Raw genomic sequence first — 27,183 nt, 5'->3', positions numbered from 1 at the left:
GAGAGAGAATTATGTGTTTTACACTACTAATAATAATAACACCCCTAACCCGACTCATAAAGCCTGCCCTAACCATAACCCATCACCCTAACTACCCAACCCTAACCCTAATCGAACCTAACCATAACCTCTAACCATTGTTGCTCACCCTAACCATTACCCGAATCCCACACCAAACCATAACCCTCTAAGCCTGACATGGTCCTAACCTATGACCCTATATGTGTTGTGCTAGACAACAACAATAAGATGGGGGCAGAATAGTCTAATAAAGATGCAGTGGTTTTTCGTCCCTTTCGCAGCCATGATAACGAGCAGAGAATTACGGCAGTCTGACAAGTTTGGAGTGACAACCTTTGTATTTGACCACACTCACTGTGTGCTGTGCCCACCTTACGAGAATTTAGGAGTTACTAAGAGGAAAATAAACCCATTGAATCCAAAGTTTAAACAGGTATCAATGAAAATAAAACCGGTATACCGTATACTGACCAAAGTCTGTAGTCTCCAACAGCCTCCTCCAGCGGGACCCCCCACAGGTGTATACCACGGCCCGGAGCAGCTCCCGGCCACACAGCCTCAGACTGTGCCCTGGGTCATTCGGCCGCACCTCCGACACACACCACCACAGCGCCACCGCCAGAAGCACAGGGACCCTCATGTTGGCTCCTGCAAATGGTTGTCTTTGACTGGCACACACACACTCGCTGTATATATACAGAGTTTGAAGTGATGTCACACTCCATACTTGGGCCTTCCAGGCGACTCCCGTGCCTAAACCCTGTAGACTCAGGATGTGGATTTGCGTGGGGTAATCGAGATTGTCAGATGTGACTGGCTGGGCCATTTTTGGGAAGCTGTGAATAAGTCCATTTTCTAAAATGTTAAAGAGGGGAATTGGTGTTTATGGCAGAGGATTGTGTGGGCTTTATTGCAAAGCTTTCAGCAAAGTGTTTCCTAATGGATAACTTTCAGTGATGGTGATACCCTTAACTGTTATCTGTTGATATCTATCAACAGATGATGGCCATGGCTGTTTACATAGCAATATAGCGATGTTTTTGTGGACTATTTTAACAAGCAATCAGCGATACTGAGAATGGTACCACGGCATGCATGTTAAATGCTTCAATTGATCAGGGACAGGAGGATATATTCAATTCTATGAACAGTCATTATATGCAATTTCTAAAAAAACGTATATTGCTGTATCTAATACATTTAAACGCGACTATTTCGTTGGAGTCACAAATAATAAAGGAGTCATTATTTATCATGATATTTGTACACGGACCCTTCAACTTTCTTGCATTCTTGGTTGGAGATGCTGCAGAAAAGTGGGCGGGGCCGTGTATCCGGGAGCTGCTGACCCCAGAGCGACCCTGCAGGATAGCAAACATGGCGGAGGTAAGAAAGTCTAGGAAATATTTGAAATAACAAAAGTATTTTTGCCTGCTCGTCGAATTAATTCCATGCATTCATACGAAGCGTATTTATGAAGGAATACTCGAAACGAATATCCGAATGAGTTCGTGTGCAGAAATGTGGGACTTTATATTTGTTAAGCCAATCCTGTTTGGTAAACTTCGGATGGGGCTAGCGTTAGCAGCGCTAGCCCGATACGCCTGTTAGCCGTTCGTGCTAGGCTATATGTCTCCTGCTTATTTTAAGTTTACACCCCCATGTAAAAAAAAGATATGTAGCGAACGTAAATGTATATTTTTTGTTTCATAATATGGCGTATTTCGCTGTTTGGGCACACCAAGCTAGCACAGGTAGCTACAAGGCTATGTCTTAATCCAAAAGATGTAGCTTGTAACTTGTACCACAGCGGCACACAAGCAAAGTTAACTTGTTAAAATAACATATTTTTTAAGTGTAAGATAACGCAAGTGATGTTTGGTCTAGTGAAATCCACGTCTGTGTTGTTTTGTTTGCTTACGGTAGTGCTTTGTGTTACTGTGTCGCTAGTGTGTGGAGGTACCGCTGTAAAGCGACTCGGGGTCCGTTTTGAGGCCATAGGTTCAGGCGCGCTTTTTGGTCCCACCGCTGCTCATGGATGGAGCACATCCATCAGTTGTTATAACAGTGTAATACCATCCGCGATTGTTTGAGGTGTTTCATTTTCATACCTTCATATTTAGTTTAATGACGGTAAAATAACGCACTTATTCTACAAACATACTCTTGTTATTCATGCTTCGCGGTTTCCCTCTTTCTTTTGTTCCGCAGCCCTCCGTAGGGAAGTCGAGCCCAGGTAAGCTATATTCTAAATGTAGTCGTTTATTTAATACGATTTGCACAAACTTTGGAGACAACTTTTGATCACTGCTCAACATAATTTACAATTTCTCAATTGGATTTATGGGAAGATAGTTTTAAATAGATTAGTCAATGTAATAGCTTTTAAATAAATGCTTTTTTCAGGAGGCTCAGCGGATTCCGTGGACCATGACTTCGACCCCTCGGCGGACCTTCTTGTCCACGACTTTGACGACGAACGCACCCTTGAAGAAGAGGAGCTGTTGGAGACGCCGGACGACACAAACCCCAACGAGATTGAAGATCTCGCCCGTGTACGTTTTTCTTCAACGTGTCGGTTTGGTGTATTAAGCTGCGTCAGTGGAAGGGAATGGGGCCGTGATGCAGGCGTTTTGTCGTCCCAACAGGAGGGAGAAATGCCCATTCACGAGCTGTTGAGTTTGTACGGTTATGGCGGTGGTTCCCCTGCGGACGAGGACGAAGAGGAGGAGGAACCGGAGGAGGACGAGGAGGAGGAGGATGAAGAGGAAGAAGAGGACGATGAAGAGGAAGAGGAGGAGGAACTGGATAATGACGAGAGCAGCAGGAGCACTGGCGGCCTGAAGAGAACTGAGGTGTCTGTCTGTCTGTCCGTCTGTCTACTTCTCCTAGTATCTTTTAGAACTTACTTAGTACTGCAATTCAATCATTTAAAACATTTTCATAACAACAACATTTTTGTTATTCATTGTTGCCATTGGGGATCAAACCCACAACCTTCCGTCTACAAAGTAATGATATTGTTTTTGTAAGTGATGGATTCATGCTAATTTAGTCGTTAGATTTGTTCCTAATGCTGTAAAGTGATCATTACCAACCTCCTGATGGCAGAGGTTCAGTCGTTATTGATTAGTCGTGTCTGAGCTCACGTGTCTCTGCTGGTTCCAGATGTTATTGATTAGTCGTGTCTGAGCTCACCTGTCTCTTCTGGTTCCAGATGTTATTGATTAGTCGTGTCTGAGCTCACCTGTCTCTGCTGGTTCCAGATGTTATTGATTAGTCGTGTCTGAGCTCATGTGTCTCTGCTGGTTCCAGATGTTATTGATTAGTCGTGTCTGAGCTCACCTGTCTCTGCTGGTTCCAGATGTTATTGATTAGTCGTGTCTGAGCTCACCTGTCTCTGCTGGTTCCAGATGTTATTGATTAGTCGTGTCTGAGCTCACCTGTCTCTGCTGATTCCAGATGTTATTGATTAGTCGTGTCTGAGCTCACCTGTCTCTGCTGGTTCCAGATGTTATTGATTAGTCGTGTCTGAGCTCACGTGTCTCTGCTGGTTCCAGATGTTATTGATTAGTCGTGTCTGAGCTCACCTGTCTCTTCTGGTTCCAGATGTTATTGATTAGTCGTGTCTGAGCTCACCTGTCTCTGCTGGTTCCAGATGTTATTGATTAGTCGTGTCTGAGCTCACCTGTCTCTACTGGTTCCAGATGTTATTGATAAGTCGTGTCTGAGCTCACCCGTCTACTGGTTCCAGATGTTATTGATTAGTCGTGTCTGAGCTCACCTGTCTCTGCTGGTTCCAGATGTTATTGATTAGTCGTGTCTGAGCTCACCTGTCTCTACTGGTTCCAGATGTTATTGATTAGTCGTGTCTGAGCTCACCTGTCTCTGCTGGTTCCAGATGTTATTGATTAGTCGTGTCTGAGCTCACCTGTCTCTACTGGTTCCAGATGTTATTGATAAGTCGTGTCTGAGCTCACCTGTCTGCTGGTTCCAGATGTTATTGATTAGTCGTGTCTGAGCTCACCTGTCTCTGCTGGTTCCAGATGTTATTGATTAGTTGTGTCTGAGCTCACCTGTCTCTACTGGTTCCAGATGTTATTGATTAGTCGTGTCTGAGCTCACCTGTCTCTACTAGTTCCAGATGGAGGGGGCCAAGACCCCGTCTGAGCTGGAGGACGACGCCAAGCCGCCCAGCGAGGGGGGGCTCGCCCTGGCGGGGGGGCGGACGCGCTCGGTCCGCGCCCTGGGCACGGCTGACCTCATCCGCACGCAGAAGCTCAAATACTTTGAGAGTACGTGTGAGATCCCTTGCTGAGCCATGGCTGGATAGATCGTAACGTTTACCCATCGTTCTGCATCGTTAGGATGTCTGGAACGCAGCTCTGGGCTTTACAGCGGGAGGTGAAGACGTCCATCTTGTTGTTTCAGGCAACGATGCGGAGGAGGAGTCGGAGGAGGATGAGGACTACGTCCCATCGGAGGACTGGAAGAAGGTAGGGCCGCTCCTCTGAAAGGTTACTACCTGCTGGATGTTAACTCTGGTGTACACTCACTGTTGTGTTTGATACACACATCTTTGTGTATAGGGATAAATGAGTCATTTAGTTTCTTCTCTATTTTAACGGTGTTCTTGGTGTGTAGGAGATCATGGTGGGCTCCATGTACCAGGCAGAGACCCCATCCGGTTTGTCTAAATACAAAGAGAATGAGAAGGGTAAGAGGATGCTCCCACCTCGCCACATGCTCCAACATTAAAGCGTTCCCCGCTCATCGGTTTGAATCCTCCCTGCAGTGTATGAGAACGACGACCAGCTGCTATGGAATCCTGAGTGCCTTCCGGAAGGCAAGGTAGTGGAATTCCTGACAGAGGCGTCGCGGCGAACCGGAGAGGAGACGGGAGTGGACGCTGTTCCCGAGGGATCCCATATCAAAGACAACGAACAGGTAGTTCATGTGAGGGATCCCATATCAAAGACAACGAACAGGTAGTTCATGTGAGGGATCCCATATCAAAGACAACGAACAGGTAGTTCATGTGAGGGATCCCATATCAAAGACAACGAACAGGTAGTTCATGTGAGGGATCCCATATCAAAGACAACAAACAGGTAGTTCATGTCATCCAAGCCGGGGCACACTGAGAGCAGGGCAGTGAAGGGGTTTGGATAAAAGCGACTGTGAAAAGACGTGGGACATGGCTTACATTAGTGCCCATTGTTCCCTCAACTGTCATCAATCTGTGTGGAGGTTGAGTTTGTGATCTTCTGGCTTCATGTGCTCATGTTCTCCGCAGGCATTGTACGAGTTGGTCAAGTGTGACTTTGACCCAGAGGAGGCCCTGAGAAGACTCAAGTTCAATGTGAAAGCAGCCAGAGGTGTGCAGGTCATTGCCATGCAGATGGTTTCTCATCTAAAAGTTGTACTTTAGTGAACGTCTCTTTCAGATTTGTGGTGTTTTGTAGCGTAAACATTAACTCCGGTGCTTCCCCCAACAACAGAGGAATTGTCTGTCTGGACTGAAGAGGAATGTAGAAATTTTGAGCAAGGTCTCAAAGCCTATGGGAAAGATTTCCATCTAATACAGGCCAATAAGGTGAGCTCCTTGTTGATCATGCTATTCACATCAAACATACAATAATGTCAATATTTGTGTGGTGTGTGTGGATCATGGGCGCTCGGGTTTGGATTCAGCTAATTCATTTATTCAAAGACAGTAAAAAGTACTTTGGACATTTTGAATTTTTTGTGATTTGACAAATCTACGCATGTGGATTTAGTCAAACTCACAAAATAGATTTGTAACCTTTGGTAGCTGAGCCGAACCTGAGCTGAGCCCATCCCACAGACGAAGGTAATAATGTGTTTTGTGTCTGCTGAATCAAATCTTTCCAGGTGAGAACTAGGTCTGTAGGAGAATGTGTGGCCTTTTATTACATGTGGAAGAAGTCTGAGCGTTATGATTTCTTTGCACAGCAAACCAAACTTGGGAAAAGGAAATATAATCTTCACCCCGGTGTAACGTGAGTTATAAATATTATACATGTGTATATGTTTAGCAAATATATTTGCATTGTATGTGTTATGTTCACAAAAAGATTCCAAACCCAGTTTTACTTTAACATTGCATGGGTTTTGACTGCACTGATTAACATTAAGTTGTGTATTTCACATAAAATGTGTTAAAAAATATAGATCTATATAATATTGAGTTTTATTATATATAGCATGATTAATAAAAAAGAAAGAAGGTTAAACAAGTACTAGATCAATAATTAATAATTAATAATATCAAATTAAGGTAAAATTAATAAAATGTTTATCAATTTGAAAGACCATATGCAGCATGGTTGCTGCGTAGAAACGCTGATAAACATAAAGATCTGTCTTTCGTCGTTCAAGTTAACAGTTCCAGTTGTTCCCCATTGTGTATAGATGTCTAAAGATATCTACAGATGTTTTGTTGCTCCTGTACCCTAGTTTCGACTGGTTTCCCTGCTCAACGTAATCTTCATCTCGATTGGTCGTTCCACATAACGTATGCTCTGATTGGCTCTGTGTGTCTGCAGAGACTACATGGACAGGCTATTGGACGAGACAGAGAGCGCCACTTCCAGCAGGGCGGCGTCGCCCCCTGCCAACGCCTCCAACAGCAGCACCAGCCAATCGGAGGACAGCAGCGGGCAGAATGGTGAGCGCCCTTCCTGTGCAGACGTTGACCTGTGGTGTTGTGACGCTCTGGGCTCACCCTTCGCTCGCCCCTGGTCGCTGTGCAGGTCTGACCGGCCACCGCTCCGCCGAGCGCTCCCAGACGCTCCCGGACCAGCAGGTGAAAGCGGAGCCGCTCCAGGCCAACGGCCCCCCCCTCTGCCCGTCGGAGGCCCCGCCCCCCCCTTCCCTTCCCGTCTCGACGGACAGTGACTGGAACGGCTGCGGCGCCACTAACCACGAGCAGAACGGCGTGGAGCCGCTCCTCCAACACAGAGAGCCCGCCCCCGCGGCCTCGGAGCGGCCCCCCAAGAGGTGCCGGACCGAGGCGGAGGCCCTGGGTGGGGGGGACCTGGAGGCCCCGCTGGGCCAGGAGAACTGAAGGGCCCGGGCTGGTCAGCAGAGCCCTGTGATCCCCTGACCCCAGCCTGAGGGGGGCTCTGAGCGCAGGCCCCAGGGACCCACTCCACTGTAAAGGCCCCGCGGGCCCCTCACCGACCTCCTGGAGCCCATTGCAACCATCACGGCATCCTGCTTCCCAGTTCAACCGTTATCTTTTGTAACTCGGGAAACCCGACTCGCCCTTATTTGTATCGGAGGAATATAAATCGGTGATATTTTTTTACATGAGAGATATTTATATTTTTTAAAAGGAAAATGAATTGCAATGATTTGAATGTGCTGTTCAACCTTTGGAGCCCTGGAGAAATGTTAAAAAATGACAAAAGAACACGAAATGAGGGCAAACCCTCTAAACAACCATGTGGGGGGCTGGCTCACTTTAGTCGCACTTTGTAAGATGTGGAGTAGCAACCATTATGACACTGTTTGAAATGCCCATCCTGCCATTTTGGATCCATCATGGGTCGTAACCATGGCCACATAACGTACGCTATACGACTCTAAAATGAACCGCGACGGGTTTGTTTGTGTAAGCAGCTGGCGTCAGTGACGTCCTGTACTATAAGTCATTGCTTTGAGAGGGTCACCTTTATTCCATAGTATGTACTTTGCTTGTTTTGCTAGACAAAATCTTGATTATTGTCTATCTCTATTTTTATTGTACAATTTGTATAGATTTCCAATCTTGTGTGCAGTTTGTAAACTGATAGCAGTCTTTCAGCTCTCATAGGCATCACAGGCTTCCCCCCCTCGCTTCCAGGCTCAGACCTCTGGGACCTGATGAAGCCGTAGCTGTTGCTTTCTGTCTGGTTGAATAAGATTTAGCCGTTTCCTCTTTGCGTTCCTGTCAGATTAAATATGTGCAGTCGGCGGCTTTCTGTTCAGCCAGTCACAACATTCTAGAAGTATTGAGAACGACAAAGAGGCTTCTTTTTTCACACACCTTTTAAACACATTCTCTCCTGCCATCCAAAGGTGAAATGTGCGTACCGGTAGTCTTTAGGCTGGTTCCCACCAACGGATAGAGACCCCTTAGGAAGGCATTCACTGTCTCTAAAATGATGTTGACTGTTGTCTCTGTTTTTGTTTACTGGTCTTAAAAAATGTATTTTGTTTTTTTTTCCTCCAAAAATGCCATGATTAAACACGCATATACCAAGGCCGACACTGAATGGAGCTATGTTGGTTATATTTAATAAATTTAGTATTGACATACATGGTCGTATGATTACTATTTCGCTTTATTCTTTAACAGTAGAGTATTATAAATATCTGACTGATCTTGACATTACCCCAGCAAAGGGATTCAATGTTTTAGGCATTTACTTTTCCGTAATCACTTGGTGGGGCATGATATTGTCGAGGGTGATCGACATCTGGCCAAAGGTACTGGGTTCGATTCCAAACGTCCACAACCTGAGCCTATTCCTGGTAAGGTAGGTATAAAGGCAACGTTGAGCAGCATGCCTTACCCCACCTGCTCAATGCCAATAGCTTTGGATAAGGTCTGCCAAAAAAAATCCTAGCATTGAACAACTCCACTTATTAGATATGATATATAGAATGCAAGTATATTAAGTCTGTACCGTAACCTATCTATTCTTCTTTTCTTCCGGTGGTCTATCCTCGTTTATGTCTCGAACTTGCTAACAGCCAATCACAGCAAGTTCGTTCTCATTAGCGCTCAATTAAGTTCACCTGGGTCACGCACTTATGTATTTAGACCAACATGTGTTATTGTTTTTTTTCTTGTTGCGTCGGACTGCGAATCAGGAAAAACTAGGCCAGAAAAACCGCAGTGAGTATCACACGTTATGCCTTTTTGTGCTGGTTGACGTGATGTAATCTCCGTATCTTCTCGCGTGCGTGCGCGTGCGCGCGAACACAAACACACACACACACAGTCGGTATTCCTGTTATTTCCCCTCAAACCTTTTACTTTAATTTTACCGCTGTTATAGTGAAGTGGCTTGGCTTACTGCTTGGTTTTGATTTAAGTGTCGTGTAGGGCTATACGTGGTTGTGTATTACAGGGCTCCTCCTCATCTCTGAGGAAGTATAAAGTCTGATTAGTTAGACTAGGGGCCCTGGACTGCGGGACCACTTTCCTGAAGAGGCACTCGCTGGCTCAAAATCCCTGATCAAAACGTTTCTTCACACGCAAGCACTCATCACTTGATTTTGTTTTTGTATATATATGTATATATTTTTTAAGGGGGCTTGTTATGAGTTGTACTTTTGCTGCGGTTATGTTGCAGGCTTACAGAAACGCAGTCGAAGGCTGTACTCGCGTTGGAGTAACACTATTTTATTTTAAAGTAAAACAAGAAGCGATATGTTCCAACAATACAGTGTGCCAGCGTTCTTCTATCTCAGGCTGTAAGCATCTGCTCAGTCAATCAAAAAACTTCTTCGTAATAAAAAAACACATCAACAACGGAGCTTTCTTCTTCTGCTCCAAACCTCCTTAGTACTTCAATAACATCGCTTAGTGGCGGAACTTAGACATTACACCTTAGAATATTAAATGGCATGAAACAGGAAAACTCAATTATAGAACATATATTAAATAACTCGGGGGCTCTGAATTAACCGTCTAGATTGCCCACAAAAACTAAATGAATACAATTTTGACCATGTGAGCCTATACCTCTACAGCTACTTATGTTTTTTTGATGTATTTGTATGCACCTTGTTACTTAAGTGCAATACAAAATGGCTCATTACCATGCCTCCGCTTGGAAATGTGGGCTCTGGTAACTGTGGCAAGGTCTGGCAACACAATGGAATAACTGGTGAATGACTCTGGCAAAACTGACCACAAAGTTTGGGAAATAAACTGCCTAGGGAACTCTGTTGACTGGAAAGTCACCGTGGTGAATTTAGTTTGTTTTGATATTCCGCATATTCATTTCGGGTTGACGTGCTTTCAGTCAGTCTTGGCGGACAATCAAGGGACACCCACTAACCTCATGACTGCTTGCTTTTCACGTGGGCATCGTCAATAAATTACTACATTAATTTCCTATGGAAAATGGCTTTTTGCTCAGTTCCACCTAGTAGAACAGTTCTGCATTGCTTTGGGGTGTTTCGGTGGCATACCATGGAAGCTTTTGAGCAAAAAGCTATTTTCCATTGGAAAAGCATAGGATTCTTTAAAAAAGATTATGCAATTGTAGGTGCCACAAATCATATTGTCTTTGGGTGTGTATAATGAAGGCCGGAACGGAAGGGGGGTGTCATCTGACCCCACTGCCTCATTATCTGATGCGTTTAAAATGGATATGTATTCATGTATTGGCAATGAACATGCATAGTTGTCTTGCTAATCAAATGTGAGATGATTGAGTGTAAATTCATTTGTAATTTTTTGTTGAAGGTACTAACATTTCCCTGATTCTTTCAGGACATGAACGATAACGAGAATCTGTCAGCCTGTGAGTCCAGGGTGACGGAGGTGATTTTTCTTAATTCTTGCAGCTATAATATGAATTTGCAGGAAAAAATGCCTATTGGGTCACTGACATAGCTGTTGGTTATGTATGGGATAACGGACGACACAGCACTGGACTATCCAAGGTTAATGTATGTCGGCTGAGGGGTGACCTGTGAACTTTCTTAAGAGCCATGACCAATCAACCCAGCAGTGCTGTGACGGCATGTAAGTGTTTCACATGACTCTTCCTTCTGAATGATCATTTATCTAAAGAGGGATGAGGCAGTAGATGAGACCTCCAGCTCCTCAAGGCCTTCTCGAGGGACAGACAAGGTTTTTATTTAGGTTTTTCCTTTTGTAAGGCCACAAGACTTTGAACATGGTAAGTGAAATACAATTTTAACCCTAGAAATGATTTCTTTAGGTTGGAGAAGACAATATAAGGGTGCTGTATAAGCGCAACCTGGAGTTGGATAATGTTAAAATAAAATTGCAGATAAAAAAACTCAAGCTGGAGATTCAGCTCCTCGAGAGGGTAGGCTATTATCTTTATTACCTAGATTTTCTTTGGTTAAGCTGGACTGACCCTCTGAATTTTTTTTTCTACTTTTACAGCAACTGCACAGCGATGGATGATAAAAAATGAATTCAATAAAGATGAACAAATGTATTTCCATCCATTGTATTTCTTCTAAACCAAAGATTTATTGAAAAGAAGTCCCACAAAGCTGCAACATATATTATCCATGGTTGTGTATAAAGATTACCACCTTGTAGAACAGTTCTGCATTGTAATGCATTTATTGTGTCAACACTTGAGATAAATATTTATAGTTTTCTTTTATCACAGACACATATTGGTAGATGTTATTTTCATGTTTCGATGTATATACTTCCGTCTTCATCAGAAGGTCACACGGGTGTATTAGTGTGAGGCGTTCCGCATTGGTTTCAGTGTTTTGGTCCCATACCATGGAAGCTATTGAGCAAAAAGCCATTTTCCATAGGTAATGGAGTAATTAATTAACGGCCCCTATGTGAAAAGCAAGCAGTCAGGAGTAAGTGGGGGTCCTTTGGTTGTCCGCCAAGACTGACTGAAAGCACGTCAGGAACCCTTGATGAACAACAAATGAATATGCGAATATCCAACAACAATCTAACTTCACCACGGCTGGAAAGTCAGCGTCCCACATGATGCCCCTATATTGGAAAGATGAACTACTGAAATGAAAAACTGCTTTCAAGGAGGACCATGCCTTATTTCAATTTGATACTTGTAATTTGGATTTGGCACTTTGAACAGCCAGCTTTACAGGTCACCCTTCATTACATATCGTGTGTAACTAATGCGCAAACAACTGGGTAAGTAGACGAATCACGGTCTAAAGAGTGTACGACAGAATTGGTCGAGGGCTTTTCTGGCTTACAGACAACGGTGTCTTCCTGCCAAGAGGACATCTGAAACATTGAAGGTGTTGACGTGAAATCATGGGGAACTGATGGCCCTCCTTTAGCGCTGGCATCGCTTCAATCAAGAATCAATAAAGAAGACTTGACATGCCATGTGTCTCGAGGGCCCGTCTCAGCCAAGCACCCTCAATGTGTCAACCAACGTGGCATCATCCTGAAGGCTGGTACACCGGAACAAGGAAGGGAGGGAAGAACCTCCCTAAAGGACTTGTGTTCCTGCTCCATACTCCATACCTCTTTCAGACCTCAGACTAATGACTGACTCAAGGTTTGGATCAATGTTAAAATGCTTGGTAGAATGTTGGCAAGCTAGAGTTGTAATATGGCTGGGTTAGATGCTGATTAGCACATGCACTTTCACATACTACTCATCGTTCTAGCATTTTTTTTCCCATTACATTTGAAGCTGCTGTGTATACCTCAAACCAACAACCCTTAACTTGACGATTTTAAACTTTAGACCTAACCTCCATCTCATTCCAAATGCAGAAGCGTTTGAAACTATAGCCAAACTTCTCTTAAAGGTAGACAAAGTTTCCAGACCTACATTATTCCAGCAAAAAAAATTCTAAGACGCTGACTTTGCACGCATGTTTTACAGGGCATCTGGACTGAACCAAGTGGATCCACGCTAGTATCGGACCCGTATGGAGTCCATGAGTCCAGCTTTGGTATTTGGAAAAATTTTAGCTTGATCCCCCTTTTAAGGATTCTCCCTTTTCCCCACCGAGGTTTGAGTTTAATCCTCAAGGGCTCAAACTGAGCTAGAGATTATATTTGACATACCTGTTGCATCATATGAACATGACTATAACTTTCTGCTTTTTGCTGACATTTTGCTACAACTCCAGTTGGCTGCACATTTATTTCTGTGCTGGGTTTGATCTTTGGAACTCTTACCTGAGATGAATGGAGGGAGAACAGGGTGTAATCACCCACTCTAAACCTGGCAGGCTTTTCAGAACAAGGTCTCAATCATTTGTCGGGCTTCTAGTAAGCATGTAAATGCTGCCTAGGCTTAGAATCCTAGGGGAAACATGATAGACCATTTTATTAAGTATCTCTTGCCATTTATTCATGAGTATAAAAGCTGTGGCCTAACGGCTTATACAAACGACGTGTGCTTATTTGATATTCACTATACATTTATCATTACCTGTACATTAAACATGTTGATATATTTATGAATTACAATTCAGTCTTGCTTTTTCTTCCATGGAGAACATTGTGCATCTTCGTTCTAGGTATTTTCTGGGAAATAGGAATGGCAAATTTTAGAACTTGCAATTTACTACACTACAATTTGACTGATGGCTGAAAAATAACCACGTTTTTCTTACTTGATTGCTCCCGTGTGAAGATGATGTGAGAGTACACCAGGCTTCCAGCAATACTGTGGTAGGGAAAAGATGGTAGTTTTATATCTTGACAATGGCTACAAACATTGAGGCCCGACCAATGAGAGCTGCTTCTTACCTAATGTGAAGGCCAATGAAGTTGGTCCAGGTGAATATGTAGTCTCCACCGAACGCCATACCAATGTATGTGACAAAGATGTTCTTCAAAGAGGGAGTGGAAAACATAGTACGTACTTTTTTTCATAGTTTTATGGGTTTTTTTCATAGTTTCATTTCATAGTTAAGAAAATAAATAAACTATTGGTGAAATTTCTGACTCATCCATTGTTAAAAATGACCTACTTTAATACAGCCAACAATGGAGGTAGTGAGGGCTGAGTTGAGCTGAGTGCAAAGCACCGTGGAGTACATCAAGATGAAACTGACAAAATATAGTCGAGTTAGACTGTATTATATGGCTAAATTAAAGATACCTCACAATGCATTTGTCTTCTTAAATATGGTCTTACCCAAAAATACAGGAGAGGAGAAACTGTAGAACAAACATTGCATCGGACCATCCATCAAACTCCATCGCCTAAACAAGGAAGTCCACACGTTATACCCCAAAGAAGTGTTGCAGATGAGGATATTAAAGGAGACATATTATGGTGTTTTCCCAAGTAAACAGTATAGTATACGAGTTCCAGAAAACATGTTTTTGAAGCTAACTGCTGGAATTAGCTTTTAGAAAAACAAATCTCGCCACCGCTTTTCCCCTGTTTCAGTCCCTTCAGAATGCGCTGTTTCTGGTGTCTGTAGCTTTAATGCAAATGAGCTGCTGCCCATTGACCAATGAGCTGTCAGACTGAACCACAGCATGGAGGAGAAGGGATTGTTGCCGTTTGCGGACTCCTGGAGCTCTATATCTATATAATATAATATAGGTATTTATATAATATATCTAATATCCCGGCCAAAAGCTGTGTGCGCCTCGGATGATATCATGAATCATAAAGACTGCGTCTGATGTCTCTGGTACTTCCACAACAAGTAAAGAGTGGGGGATATCTCGGCCATGGTTGAGAATTGGGCAAAGGAACTTTGGCCTTGATTCTCTGAAGTCCATGAACCGCAACATGGAGGAGAAAGGGATTGTACTTCGCAAGCTGAGCTGCAGGGCTGCCGCCGAGTTCCCCCCGTCTGAGCTGCTTGTCCGCTGGTCCACAAAATCTTAGCCATGCTCTGATTGGAGGGGAGTGGGAGGTGATATTCAAATGTGCCCCCATCCTGCGTAGGAGGGGGCACCGAAACTGACTCGCTCGTTTGGTAACTGTAGGTGGGGTACTTTCAGAAATTCATACCTCACTCAAAAAACATGTACAGACTAATTTCAAAGTTTGTATGCGTGTGGGAGCACCAGAGACCCAAAACAACACCCCAATCCCATGAAAAGTGTTGCTTTCATGTTATGTCTTTAACGCAACATAAAAGAGCTTACCCTATGCAAGTCACCGGCAAAGAAAGCATATGCCAATGTAGGGAAAATCATGATCAGTGCATTGTAGTAAAGTAGACCGTACTTCCCAAGCTCCTAATAAAAAGAAAGAGTTTTTTATAAACATTTTTAAAAGTGTACAATCTGTTACGTATTTTAAACACATAAGCTACCCACACATAGCCACTAGGAAGTAGGATCAAACACATAAGCCACCCACACATAGCCACTAGGAAGTATGATCAAACACATAAGCCACCCACACATAGCCACTAGGAAGTATGATCGAACACATAAGCCGTAATTACCATACATAGCCACTAGGAAGTAGGATCGAACACATAAGCTTTAATTACGGTACATAGCCGCTAGGAAGCAGGATCCGACATACAAGTTGCAATAACTATTCCAGCCACAGAGGGCAGCACCTTTAGACAGGTGAGGAGGGCGAAACCAATACGTCACATAGGCCACGCCTACTCGGTATTAAAGCAGGGCCTGGCGCCAACGAGATCAGAAATATCCGGCAGTCCATATTAGGGAGTTAGGTACAGAGGCCTGCTGTTTGTCGCTCACACGCGCGTCCATACAATTCCCCTCCTTTTGCTTCCTAGTTACCATACCGAAATACTTTAACAAATAAAGTGAATTAAAAGCGATCCGGATTAGACTACTTTCTTCAAGAACGCAACAAATCAGACATGCACGGTTAAATCCACCACTGTGTAAAATACAAACACTTTACCTTGGAGTCCAACTTCTGCTTCATGTAAGCGCCACTAGCTGCCGAGAAAAGATTGTTCAGCATAATGAAGCTGTATCCCTGGAGATCAAAGGCTAGATCGGAGCTACAAAAGAAGAACGAGATAACATGTTGTGACAGGAGAAATAGCAGAGTGACGACTGAGTTGATGAACCAGTGCCGGCTCTTACCTGGCCGCAACCAACGCTCCCAAGACCATGGAAAATACAGTCAACTTAACCGATCTGGAGTAAGTCTTTCTGTGTGAACAGGGAAGTTACCGTATTTAGTATGTAAATGTTTCCCTGCTCCATTGCATCTTGGTGTAAATGTGGACTACACCTACTTCAGTATGAGCCCCTCAAACACCATGGTGAGCAAAATAGCGAATCTCCTTAAGACCGTAAACATGGGCAGACTGTTGGGTAGAAAAAAAACGCCATTGAATGACAGCCTGGGGTGATGAATTATACAGATCAAAAGGGATTATTGAATGGCTACACCTTACTTTAATCGCTGTGTCCCAAACAGCCCTGATATCTGATTCCCAGCATAGAGAATAGGCATGGGGAACATCTGTAAAGGGGAGACAAGTTTAAACGCAGGAATCCCCCATAAATCCAGTTAAACGACGTGCACCCGAAATATCACCTTGTTTGGTATCGTTAAGTCCATATCTGGGAATTTGATGACACCTAGCGCCTTTGCAGCCCTGAGAACTACGATAGTGGCCAGCATCTGTACGATTGAATATACAATAATCCATTTTTGAGCAATTTATACGAATACTCATATTTCCTGCGATCATGAGCTGTAGGTTAAAGCTTACTTGGCCAATTCCTACACATATTGATGACGGGAACCTGCAGTGAAAACAAACACGAATCATTCGTTGAGATATCACATTCAGGTTGGTTAGTCATCTAGTGCCGGGGGCTACAAAGTTCAAACTGCTGGTCGCTTACCTGTAACTTGTGAGGACGCTTTTGTTCACCACGACAATAAGAAAAGAACTAATACCGTAAAACCCGGCAGCCAACAGCTTGAGGAGGACGTCTGCGTTGTCATCGGGGACCGATTTGACAGCGGTTTGGGCTTTATTCGACAAGTTGGGCTCATCGCGCAGACGTCTGCGCGGCTGAAATTCAGCCATGACCACTGACGTCTGTCAGATGACGCGCTGGGCGTGGTATGATAAAGCACGGTTTCCTTATTATAATTTGCGTGATTTAATTATAATTATCATATCCAACTGTTTACTTCTGTCATGGTTAACCCATAGATTATAATATACAAGTTATATTTATTATATCTTCATTGTTTACCCAAAAATCACATCCAGCACTCTTTACTTCCTTCATGGTTTACCCGCATTCTTATTTTTAAATATCCAACAGTTTGCTTATATGCATCCATGGTTTACTCTAGATTCTCCGACAGTTCGTTTTGTGATGTAGAAGAAGGGAGCGTCTGTTTGATAACCGAGGTTGATGCTCAAAGGATTTAGTTCAGATTCAAAGTAAACAAAATACATTCGGTCAACTTCGACTACCAGGTGAGACCCAATTTAACTCATACAGGACGACGCTCAAACATAATATAGTATACTAAAAATAACTTTAAATTACCAACGTCCCCATCTAGCTGGCTATCCATATTTCCTCTATTGCAGGTATGACAGCCTCGTTGTCCCTCTGCTGCTCTTCCCTCAGTTTTTACTCTAAAGCGGAAGCAATAAAAAGTCCACGACACTTGTTTACAACTTTAAAATCACAGTATTGATTTCACACAACCCAACAGTTGTGGGCAGAATACATGGAACACAGCTAAAGCAATTTATTAGAACAGGGATGTTTGCTATCGAGTGGATCAGCGGGCTGAGGTCTGCTCCGGGCCGCCGGCATCTGCCTCGTACCAGGAAGGGTTTTCAAAGTGACACAAATAAAGCTTTAAAATATAATTAGACCGGAACCCACCCCTCCCCATCCTCACTCGATATGAGAAACAAAGCCGCATTGACGAAGTACAACGCTTACCGGGAACAAAACGCAGATGCTGGCGGCGGGAAGCTCCGTTAACTTACATTACATTCTGCAGCCCTCATGGGCCCCCCCACCTAAAGACCTTTCATTCAGACAAATTATGCTGTGGTGCTGTTGCAAGGATTACAAAATAATATATTTAAATAAAATAAAAACGGCAATATGTATATGCGAGGGAAAAAAACAAAACAATATTTTAGAGTACTAGTGCTGATGAAATCCAAGTGCTTCCGAGATCGACACATACCAATACTCCAAGTGCAAGATATGAGCACGTGGTCTACACCTACAATTTCTTACCTCAAAAAAACACAATATGTACTACATCTGGCAAGAAACATGCTGCGTAGACTTGCGGTCGTCGGTTTGAAAAAAAAAGACTTCACAGCAGAGAAGGAATACTTAAAAGTTGGACCTGTCAAATTCACAAAATTGCCCCGTCACACTTTTTAGAAACACAAATACACGTACAGGCAGGCATTCGCTCACACTCGTCCCATATCTCTCAAACACACATACAAGTGAACATAAAAACTAAACAATGTTTGCTTACTGATCCTGTGGTAACTAGTAGTGCAGTCAGCAAACCACAGAAGGGATGAAGCAGTATTGAGGGCTCCGAGTGGCCCCAGTAAAGCGGTCAACACATGATGAGTGTCCGGCAAAACGGAATATAGCCAACAAACAGACTTTAAGAAATTAAAGGCCTTTGAATTCCATTGTTTTTAGAACGTCAAACAAAACAAAAAAAAATATTGGACGTGCTTCGAGAGGTCAGCGTCAACAGGGGTCAAAGTTATAATGGTTTGAATGCTGCAGCGTCGAGGTGGAGAATCCAAGTTGTCCGCTGCCTTTGGCGGCGTCAACGCTAGGTGGCGCTGTGACGCTCGGCTCCATTGAACTACATTGGCAACGTCGACGCTGAAAGCTCATCACGTTGACCGCTTTACACACACACACACACACACACACACACACACACACACACACACACACACACACACACACACACACACACAGGAAAGAACGAGCGTAATAGGGTAGCAAAGTAACAAGTGCATAAAAATAAATAAAACAAATGAGGCATTTTACTTTCACTGCACAACAAGCAGAAATAAAAATATCAAGCGCTATAAGGAATCCCTGGTCGCAAATCCCGAACATGTGCTTTTTCAAAAGGAGGGCTTGCCAGAGTGGGAAGAGTCACAATTCCATATAGTATATTTTACGCATATTTCACAAAACAAGTTCATTCTTCTTTCTCTAATTGTAGTGTAGCTCTACAACAATCAGTGCGTTATAACTGGAATAAAACAATACACCCTACCCTTCATGACTATCGCCTCAAGAGAACCTTTTGGAGTTTGGAGGTCACAAGAAAAGGAGAACAGAACTCCAGACGAGACGCAGACAAAACAAAAAACCTAAAATATGCGTTAAGTCAAGCAGCAGGGGAAAGAACCAAAGGAAAGAAATGTCGATGAAGTATGCATAATTCTGAAAAACAAAAACGAAAAACACTCTGAAAACACTCTGCTTTCATGTCTTTGAATACAAAACGTCTACCAATAATTAGCTTCAGTGTAACAAGAGGTCCTTTTTTCTGTGTCGTGGTTTGTTTGTTATATTTCCCTTAGTTTGGTTCTCCTTTTAAAACAGGCAGAATGTCAGTCTTCGGGGGGGCTGTGGTTATTATGGGATGGCAGTCTTTTTCATCATTAAAATCTGTGGTTGGTTGGGCGGGTGGGTGGTATCTTTTTCTGTTTTTTTCTTATATACTTGAAGTTGTGGTAAGCATGCATGCCTCGTCCCCCCGGACAAAAGGTTTGATGGGTGGGCTGGAGGTGGGGGGGGTCTTAGGCCAGCGCTGGGAAGGCTTCGGGGTCATCTACGTTGGGGACGGACACGCCGCTGGGCTGGGAAGGAGAGGGAGAGAAGGATACCGGTCAGGAATACTGAACACACACCAGGACAGGATCATGTAAATAACACTCAAACCTCTGGTGCAATATAACTAAAGTTATGAAAGTAATCCTTAAGCTGGCTTCACAACAAAAGACACATTTGTCGCCCGTTCGCGTTGTCACCCAAGTTTTGTCGCGCGACAAATCACAATTCGTCGCTGTGCAAGTTTTATCAGGCAAATTTGTCGCGGCACATCTTTTGCCTACCAACGGAGCTACGGCCATCCGGAGGCTCACACAGCTTTTGGGCATGATATTATATATTAAATTATATAATATTATATACTATTATATATAGAGCTCCAGGAGTCGCAAACGGCAACAATCCCTTTCTCCTCCATGCTGCGGTTCAACCCGGACTGCACTGCAGGGAACGGTTGGCCGGTTGAACGCTGATTGGCTGTTACGTTACGTCACTCAGTGGCCACGCTGTTGAACGCTGATTGGCTGTCACCACGCGAATGTCACGGCAAAGTTCAAATATTTCAGCTCGAGCGAAAGTGTCGCGCTGCAAATCATTGTGAACGCGCTCGCCCGTGCAGGGCGAAAGTGTCGCGCTACAAATCAAATCTTGTTGCAGGTTTTTTCTAGCAAAGAATTTGCCAGATTCACGTCCCTACGTTGACTTTGTATGGAGTCGTGTCACCCCTTAAGGAGTCCGAATAGAACTTTGAAAATGTTTAGTTCTCTTCGGTGGCTCCAATGGCGTAAAAGAAAAGCACGCCGCTACACACACGTCCATTGAAGAGTGTTCCTGTTGCGGTACAACCACTGATGTGTCCCGCCGTTATGTGAATGCATGGCGTGAATGTGGCCAGTCACCCAGTTCGTAACATTCATAACACTGCATATGCAAGGGCTTCCCTCAGCGCTGCGTTACCTCATTCGCAGCGAGAACGACAGAAGAAACAATCACAACCGTACCCAGCATCCACGCGTCATCACAAGCTGACAACATCTCCAGCTTCAATTTAGACGCCAACACAAACAAGCAAGCGGTCACCATAGCTACCTTCTCTGGTCTTCCTCCGCCACGCGCCGGCCGGGCGCCGCCCCGGTCACCTCGCCCCGGTCGGCCCCCGCGGGCCCCTCCCCGCCCACGCCCGGGGCGGCCCAGGTCTCCAAAGTTGATCTCCAGCTGCGAGGTGATGTCGTTGGCCGGCTTGCGGAAGTGGTGGTCTGCGGCTTCTTCGGTGGCGCTCAAGGTTGCCTGGGGGTGAGGGGGGTGAGGAGGAGGAGGAGGAAGAGGAGGAAGATGTGAGCGGGGCGTTTAGGGAGGGTCACACGGAAACAGCTGACGAGACCGGCTGGTGCCAGAAGAATAAAGCGTCTCCCCTTCAACACGACGGTCCCTTCAGTTCTTCAGGTGTCTTACTGTGACCTCTGCCTTTCAAGTAGTGCTGAAGAAAAGCCATGGATTCTTCCTGCTCACAGCTTGAGAACTTCAAGTATTGGGATGTTTTTTGTTCCAGTTCATTATGGAGTACACACACACACACACACACATTTCTACTGGCTACTTATCAGGCAAGCCAGCACATTTGAAAAAACACCAACTTTTCCTTCAGTCATTTTTTGCCAAACGTTATAGACAAAAATGTTTGGTTTAATTGTTTATACAAAAATATATATATAGATATATTAAATGTGAAAGACAAATGAGTAGCAGGTCCGATTGCAGATAAATGAGGGAGAGGTTCACCTTTTGAAATACTGGCTGTGGTTCTGCCTCGGCCTCCGGGACATCGATCAAAGCCCCAACCGGTCTCTGAAACCAACATCAGAACAAAGAACTCAGAGAGCAGCTCGTCTGTGAAACCACTTAGGAGGAAAACTAGGCAGCAATACTGAAGGCTGTTCAAGGGAATATTTAGTTAAATTCCCAGAGGGGTGTATGGCACTAAATCATGTTAATATGCACTCTAGAAAGAGACTCATGCAGAAATAAAGACAAACAGAAAACCTAACCGTGTCCAATTATTAGAAAGGGAAAAATTATTGCAAAAATAATATTATTTTTACCAAATAGGGAAATCGAATAAAAAAAAAATATATTTTTTTTTAATAAAAACACTTGCCAAAAAAGTAAAGATTTGCTTGGATAAAAACAAAAAGTCTACAATGTGCCCCAAGTGTTCCAGGACTCACGTCTTCACTCTTGGACTTGTGCAGCACGTAGCCCTTCTTCCACTGGCTGTCCGCGCCCTCGTTGGGCTTGCGGATGTTGAAGTCCACCTTGGCTCGCTCCTTGTCTTGCATGGCCTTCCACTCATCCAGGGTCATCTCCTTGGGGCCTTCGTCCTTCACCTCCTCCACCTCGTTCTCCCTGAGGGGTCAACGAAAGGTCAACACGTGACGCTCTGCGATTAATCACATTTTGCGATCTCCAAACTAAAATAATCGAGTAGCAACGATACATTTTTATTTTTTGCTTTACATTATTTAAGATTGGAACATTTTCTATTTGATCATTTTGTGTGTTTTTATTTAAGGGGAAATGTCAAAATTCTCATTTACTAAGTGTTTTTTTGTAGAGAAATGCTGAATAATCATGATGTTCTCAAATTCAAAAATAATTGTTTGAATAATCGTGATTTTAATATTGACCAAAATAATCATGATTATGATTTTTCCTGTAATCCAGCAGCCCTAGACGCAGCTACGGTGACCGCCGCCGAACGACCCGGACTAGAGTCCACGTCGAAGGAAGCCAGCGGGGAGCGGAAACTGACGATGATGATGACGATGATGATGGAAAGGTCACTCACTTGTTCTCAGAGTCGGTCGCTGGGTGTTCCTCTCCCTCGGGGTGAGCCTCGGGTGCCGTCGTCTGTTCAGCCTCGCTGTGCACACACACACACACCCACACACACTGTCAGTACACCAGCTACTGCTGCCTGGACTTTCTTTTAGTGAGGTTTGTGAACATTATGCAAATTACAATTTGCACATCGGAAAAAAAACACAAACCTCAACTATTCATTGGCTGTTTTTAATGCCAATCATATAAAGCGGAATGTCGAACCCTGAATGTGCGTCGTCCCGCTGGAGGCGTCCTCAACAGTTTGCCTATCCCCTACCTAACTGCTTTAAAATTCACTACAAGTCTAGCTTGAACTAGACTAAAAAATAATAATTTAACGTTTTCTAACATTATCAATGAAACACTAATGTCAGGCCTTTCACATCAAACCACACGGTCTGCGGATCAGTGCGACCTCAGGCACTGGGACTCACGTTGCTTCCTCCTTGGTGCTGGCCCAGGTGTTGGGACCTGCTCCACTACGCTTCTCCTCCGTCTTCTGACTGTAGAGACACACGAGCACATCAGGCGACAGGAGACGCCCTCACCGTAACCAGGCCACTCACCTGAACGACCAGCCTGTCTACGGGTTACTGGTGTTCTGCACGGCCTGATTGGCTCTCGGAGACCTTGCGTGTCAAAACACACACACTGGACACTGTGTTGCAAGTCATTTAAAGCACCACGGTGTCACCAGCAGGTGTCACCGCCAGGTGTCACTGCCAGGTGTCACCAGCAGGTGTCACCGCCAGGTGTCACTGCCAGGTGTCACCAGCAGGTGTCACCGCCAGGTGTCACCGCCAGGTGTCACCGCCAGGTGTCACCGCCAGGTGTCACCGCCAGGTGTCACCGCCAGGTGTCACCAGCAGGTGTCACCAGCAGGTGTCACCAGCAGGTGTCACCAGCAGGTGTAGCATAATCCGCATATGCTTTACAATTAAACAATACTAAATAGGACAAAACATGCAGCCAGCTAATAAGATATCCAAACTAAAGCAGCCACAATAATACCATCATTGCTAAAGGATGTTTGAAGACATTGGATAATTAAACAGCATAAGGACATAGTGTGAGTTGTCATGTATTTCTTTGAGCCCCTCTCCTGGTCCCATCCATGACCCCAACCTGCCTCCCATCTCAGCCCCTCAGTATCCCTCAGTAGGAACGCCTCCTTCTCTGGAGCTCAAAACATCTGACCGATGCTCCAGAAGTCTGGATTACTTGGGATCTGGGGGAACATGTGGCAGCCTGTGTGACCCTTGTTTTAGTGACCAGAATCTGGCCCTGACCACGGACAAAGGCGTGGAATAAGACTGGAGGAACATGTTGTGCCAGTTTGATCAGTAGAGACGTACGTACTAGGAATTCTCCAATATGACTTTTCTGGGACGTTTCCGCCGATATCCATTTGATACCCTAGGCTGATAGCGATATCTTTCCTATAATATTGATGTAGATACTTAATGAAGAGTGGTGTTTTTACATGTTAACACAGCCGCCCTAGCATTATTTGGCAACATTTTGGCTGATGTGTCTCCCTAAAACATGCACTGGCTCCACAAATAATAATAAACAGCAATCACAAATCAAATCCTTAAAGATTGCTCTCCCTGATTAAATGAGACTGAAAAACTTTCACTCAAGTCTAACAAAGCCCGACTGGATACCAACACACACTGCAGAAGGGTGGATGATGGACGGTGGCAGTCTGGCGTTTAAAACTCACGATTTGTCATTGCCGCTGTGTCTGTCGAAGTCACGTTTTCCACGAGAGTCAAAGCCCTCCCCTCTGCCCAGGCCACGCCCCCTTCCACCACGCCCACCACGTCCTCCACCACGCCCCCTTTGAGGGCGGTCCCCGGGAGGCCTGATGAACATAAACATATATATATATATATAATATAATAAACATATATATATTATATAATAAACACAGATTACAAAAGAAGAACGTGTACACAGGCTCGGCAGTCATTTAGACACGACCTCTGCGTAACTAAATATACATTAAGAATTATAGAAAACACAATCCTATGATCATATTGCTGCTTCTCTTGTGGAAACAAACCAAACTATTGGGACACAAATAAAAATACATAAAAAAAAAATATCGATATATTATATTCCAACTTTTACAACATCTCTCTCGCTTATAGACAAGGCCACCAAAGTGGTTGGGCCTCGTGTAACAGCATGATGGGAGGAATGGAATGAACAGGAACGCTGACAGTGTTCTTCCGGAGCGTGGGAACCAACATCTACGGCCACTCACTTGTCAGTTGAGAGTTCTCCTCCAGCGCCCCCCCCGCCCCCCTCGGGCTTCTCCTCGGTGGGTTTGTCGAAGCGGCGCTCCCGTTGGGGTCTCCGCTCCCCCTCCCTCCTCCCCCCCCCCTGATGGGGGGGGGCGGCCTGCCCCTGCTGGTCCGGCCGGCGGCCCACCCGCCTGACGCCTGACACACAAACAACAACAACATCATCAACAACAATAACAACAGTCCTGAGAGGAGGCTGATGCCTGATACACAAACAACAACAACAACAACAGTCCTGAGAGGAGGCTGATGCCTGATACACAAACAACAACAACAACAACAACAACAGTCCTGAGAGGAGGCTGACGCCTGACACACAAACAACAACAACAACAGTCCTGAGAGGAGGCTGATGCCTGACACACAAACATCAACATCAACAACAGTCCTGAGAGGAGGCTGACGCCTGACACACAAACAACAACATCAACAACAACAACAGTCCTGAGAGGAGGCTGATGCCTGATACACAAACAACAACAACAACAACAACAACAGTCCTGAGAGGAGGCTGACGCCTGACACACAAACAACAACAACAACAGTCCTGAGAGGAGGCTGATGCCTGACACACAAACATCAACATCAACAACAGTCCTGAGAGGAGGCTGACGCCTGACACACAAACAACAACATCAACAACAACAACAGTCCTGAGAGGAGGCTGATGCCTGACACACAAACAACAACATCAACAACAGTCCTGAGCCAGGCTGCCAGTGACCAGCGACAGAACCCCTGTTTGCTTGTTTACGTCCAGTGGTCCAGCGCAGCTCAACCTGCTAGAGCTGGCTCAACACTGCCGGGCAAACAATGCATACCATAAACTTCCAATAATAGCCTTATGTGCCCTATTGTTTACATTATTGCAATAAGGGTTAACCCTAACCAAATCACATTAATAACAAAATAAAAAACACATTAATAACATGTGATACGTATTAAACATTAATAATGGTTATTTATATTTCTTTATTTTTTTTTCCATATTTATGAGGATATTCCTGTCGATATCAATTGTATTTTCAAAGGTAACCAAAGCAACAACCACGGCAACTATTTCTGAACCATCCAGGACGCTTACGTAAACATTTTCTGAATTGATGGTGTGTGCATCCTCCGGGTCAGGCGCTACATATCACAACACCCTGCTAATTGGCACCAAGCGCCATCGCCGAAATAATCACAACCTTCCGTTTGCTCGCTGCCAGTTAATGTTTAGGTCAATATAGGGTTGCAGCGGACAAGGTCACGCACACTAATATTCGCGATACCCGACGGCAGCATCCACTAGAGTATCATCAGCAGCTGCTCCAGCTTGTTTTGGTGACCTATCTTTTCTTATGGAGCTTCCTGCTGCTGCCGATGTGCGTAACATACATCACAAATAGGACATGAAGGCATAACGCACCATGTCTATGATGCTGGTGGACTGTAGCCTTTTTCTGCGACACACAAGAAGCCTTTAGTCGGCAGAATCTATGCAACTCAACTAAGATGATTATAATGTGTGTAGTGTTTGTCTGCAGAGACTGTGCGGCTGTGGTTGTCCTCTATAAATGGACACCCCAAACAGAACAGGGTCCATGTTATCCCCGTGCTCAGCATCACTACAGTGGACACCCAGCAGCAGCGTTCATCAAGCACCTGCAAATGACCGCTTATTTACGAAAACAACAATAATAGACAGGGGATAACGGGGGATGGATGCACGCCACGGACACACAGCCTACCATCTTTCTTCAGTGGTACCGGAGCCTGCGACTCATCCTTCTTGTCCAAAAGCGGGTTCTTTCTGTCTTTTTGCGACTCTTTCTTCGGCAGCTTGGCTGCCTGCGCTGCGGTCTTGGTGGCCCCAGCGGCGGCCGCTTCCTTCTTCTTGTTCTCGGCGGCTTTTAGGATCTCGAACGGGTCGGATTCGTCATCCAATAACTGGTCGAACCGGTTGGTCACCACGCAGCCGAAGCCTTCTTGCAAGTGTCCGGGCATGATGACGCCCCTTCAGCGGGATTTACCTCCGATTCTGCGAGGCTTGGAGCGAGCAGTTCGCTTGTAACTGCCACAAGATGGCTGGGAGAGCTCACCCTTCTCTTCCGGCGCGAGGAATATCCGGGACACTCTGTACCGTCACTACACAGAGCTACATAATGCATAATGCCTTTACATCCTTAATAACTTAGTACACAGCATGGGGTATACACATGTCAATACTCATTTCAATGGAATGGAACACATGACAGATGTTTTTATTGGGTTTCATTAGACTAGGGAGATGTGGGCTTATGTCATTGTAATATTTGCATCAAATTGCAATGGCCTACTAAACCATCTATCACCTCTATAATTGATAAGTAATTAAAGTTATGTCCAAACCTTTGCCTCATAGGCAGAATTATAATTTGGATCAATATGGGCTATAGAGCTATTATTCATCCCCCATTTACAAAT

At 44.6% G+C, this 27,183-nt stretch overlaps 3 protein-coding genes across 8 annotated transcripts; 1 reads left to right on the top strand and 2 right to left on the bottom strand.

The window, feature by feature from the left end:
- The first annotated feature begins 1,388 nt into the window (after positions 1 to 1,388).
- On the top strand, positions 1,389 to 8,353 carry mier1b (mesoderm induction early response 1b, transcriptional regulator). 2 transcript variants are annotated; one of them, XM_079751169.1, is made up of 13 exons: positions 1,389 to 1,407; positions 2,233 to 2,257; positions 2,428 to 2,576; positions 2,670 to 2,876; positions 4,160 to 4,316; positions 4,453 to 4,517; positions 4,666 to 4,738; positions 4,817 to 4,968; positions 5,318 to 5,399; positions 5,523 to 5,617; positions 5,998 to 6,044; positions 6,591 to 6,712; positions 6,798 to 8,353. In XM_079751169.1, exons 1-13 carry the CDS (start codon positions 1,399 to 1,401, stop codon positions 7,109 to 7,111), a joined length of 1,497 nt encoding a protein of 498 aa, XP_079607295.1. In that variant the 5' UTR covers positions 1,389 to 1,398; the 3' UTR covers positions 7,112 to 8,353. The 2 variants fall into 2 exon arrangements, with proteins under 2 accessions (XP_079607295.1, XP_079607294.1); XM_079751168.1 differs by having other exon boundaries at positions 5,917 to 6,044.
- A 2,844-nt stretch (positions 8,354 to 11,197) lies between these two features.
- LOC307086119 (nucleotide sugar transporter SLC35D1-like) lies at positions 11,198 to 17,236 on the bottom strand. Of its 5 annotated transcripts, XR_013812418.1 has the most exons (16): positions 16,940 to 17,236; positions 16,580 to 16,794; positions 16,444 to 16,477; positions 16,266 to 16,352; positions 16,123 to 16,190; positions 15,961 to 16,032; positions 15,806 to 15,874; positions 15,618 to 15,720; positions 14,876 to 14,968; positions 13,905 to 13,972; positions 13,738 to 13,816; positions 13,514 to 13,596; positions 13,378 to 13,430; positions 13,194 to 13,288; positions 12,938 to 13,063; positions 11,201 to 11,546 (listed from the first exon to the last, which is right to left on the bottom strand). XR_013812418.1 is itself a non-coding variant. In XM_079751178.1 (14 exons), the coding sequence occupies exons 2-14, from the start codon at positions 16,765 to 16,767 to the stop codon at positions 13,278 to 13,280; spliced, it is 1,008 nt and encodes a 335-aa protein (XP_079607304.1). In that variant the 5' UTR covers positions 16,768 to 16,794; positions 16,940 to 17,236; the 3' UTR covers positions 13,073 to 13,277. The 5 variants fall into 5 exon arrangements, 1 of the variants encoding a protein (XP_079607304.1); XR_013812416.1 differs by having other exon boundaries at positions 11,198 to 13,063; XR_013812417.1 differs by lacking the exon at positions 14,876 to 14,968 and having other exon boundaries at positions 11,198 to 13,063.
- Positions 17,237 to 17,371: 135 nt separating this feature from the next.
- On the bottom strand, positions 17,372 to 26,809 carry serbp1b (SERPINE1 mRNA binding protein 1b). The gene is made up of 9 exons (XM_079751177.1): positions 26,469 to 26,809; positions 24,696 to 24,873; positions 24,150 to 24,290; positions 22,858 to 22,926; positions 22,389 to 22,463; positions 21,769 to 21,946; positions 21,323 to 21,388; positions 20,633 to 20,830; positions 17,372 to 19,572 (listed from the first exon to the last, which is right to left on the bottom strand). The coding sequence occupies exons 1-9, from the start codon at positions 26,722 to 26,724 to the stop codon at positions 19,513 to 19,515; spliced, it is 1,221 nt and encodes a 406-aa protein (XP_079607303.1). The 5' UTR covers positions 26,725 to 26,809; the 3' UTR covers positions 17,372 to 19,512.
- Between the last annotated feature and the right edge of the window lie 374 nt (positions 26,810 to 27,183).

The sequence above is a fragment of the Pollachius pollachius genome (genome assembly GCF_949987615.1).
Source record: "Pollachius pollachius genome assembly, chromosome: 14".
NCBI classification, from domain to species: Eukaryota; Metazoa; Chordata; class Actinopteri; order Gadiformes; family Gadidae; genus Pollachius; species Pollachius pollachius.
This window is presented reverse-complemented; position numbering and strand designations above follow the sequence as displayed.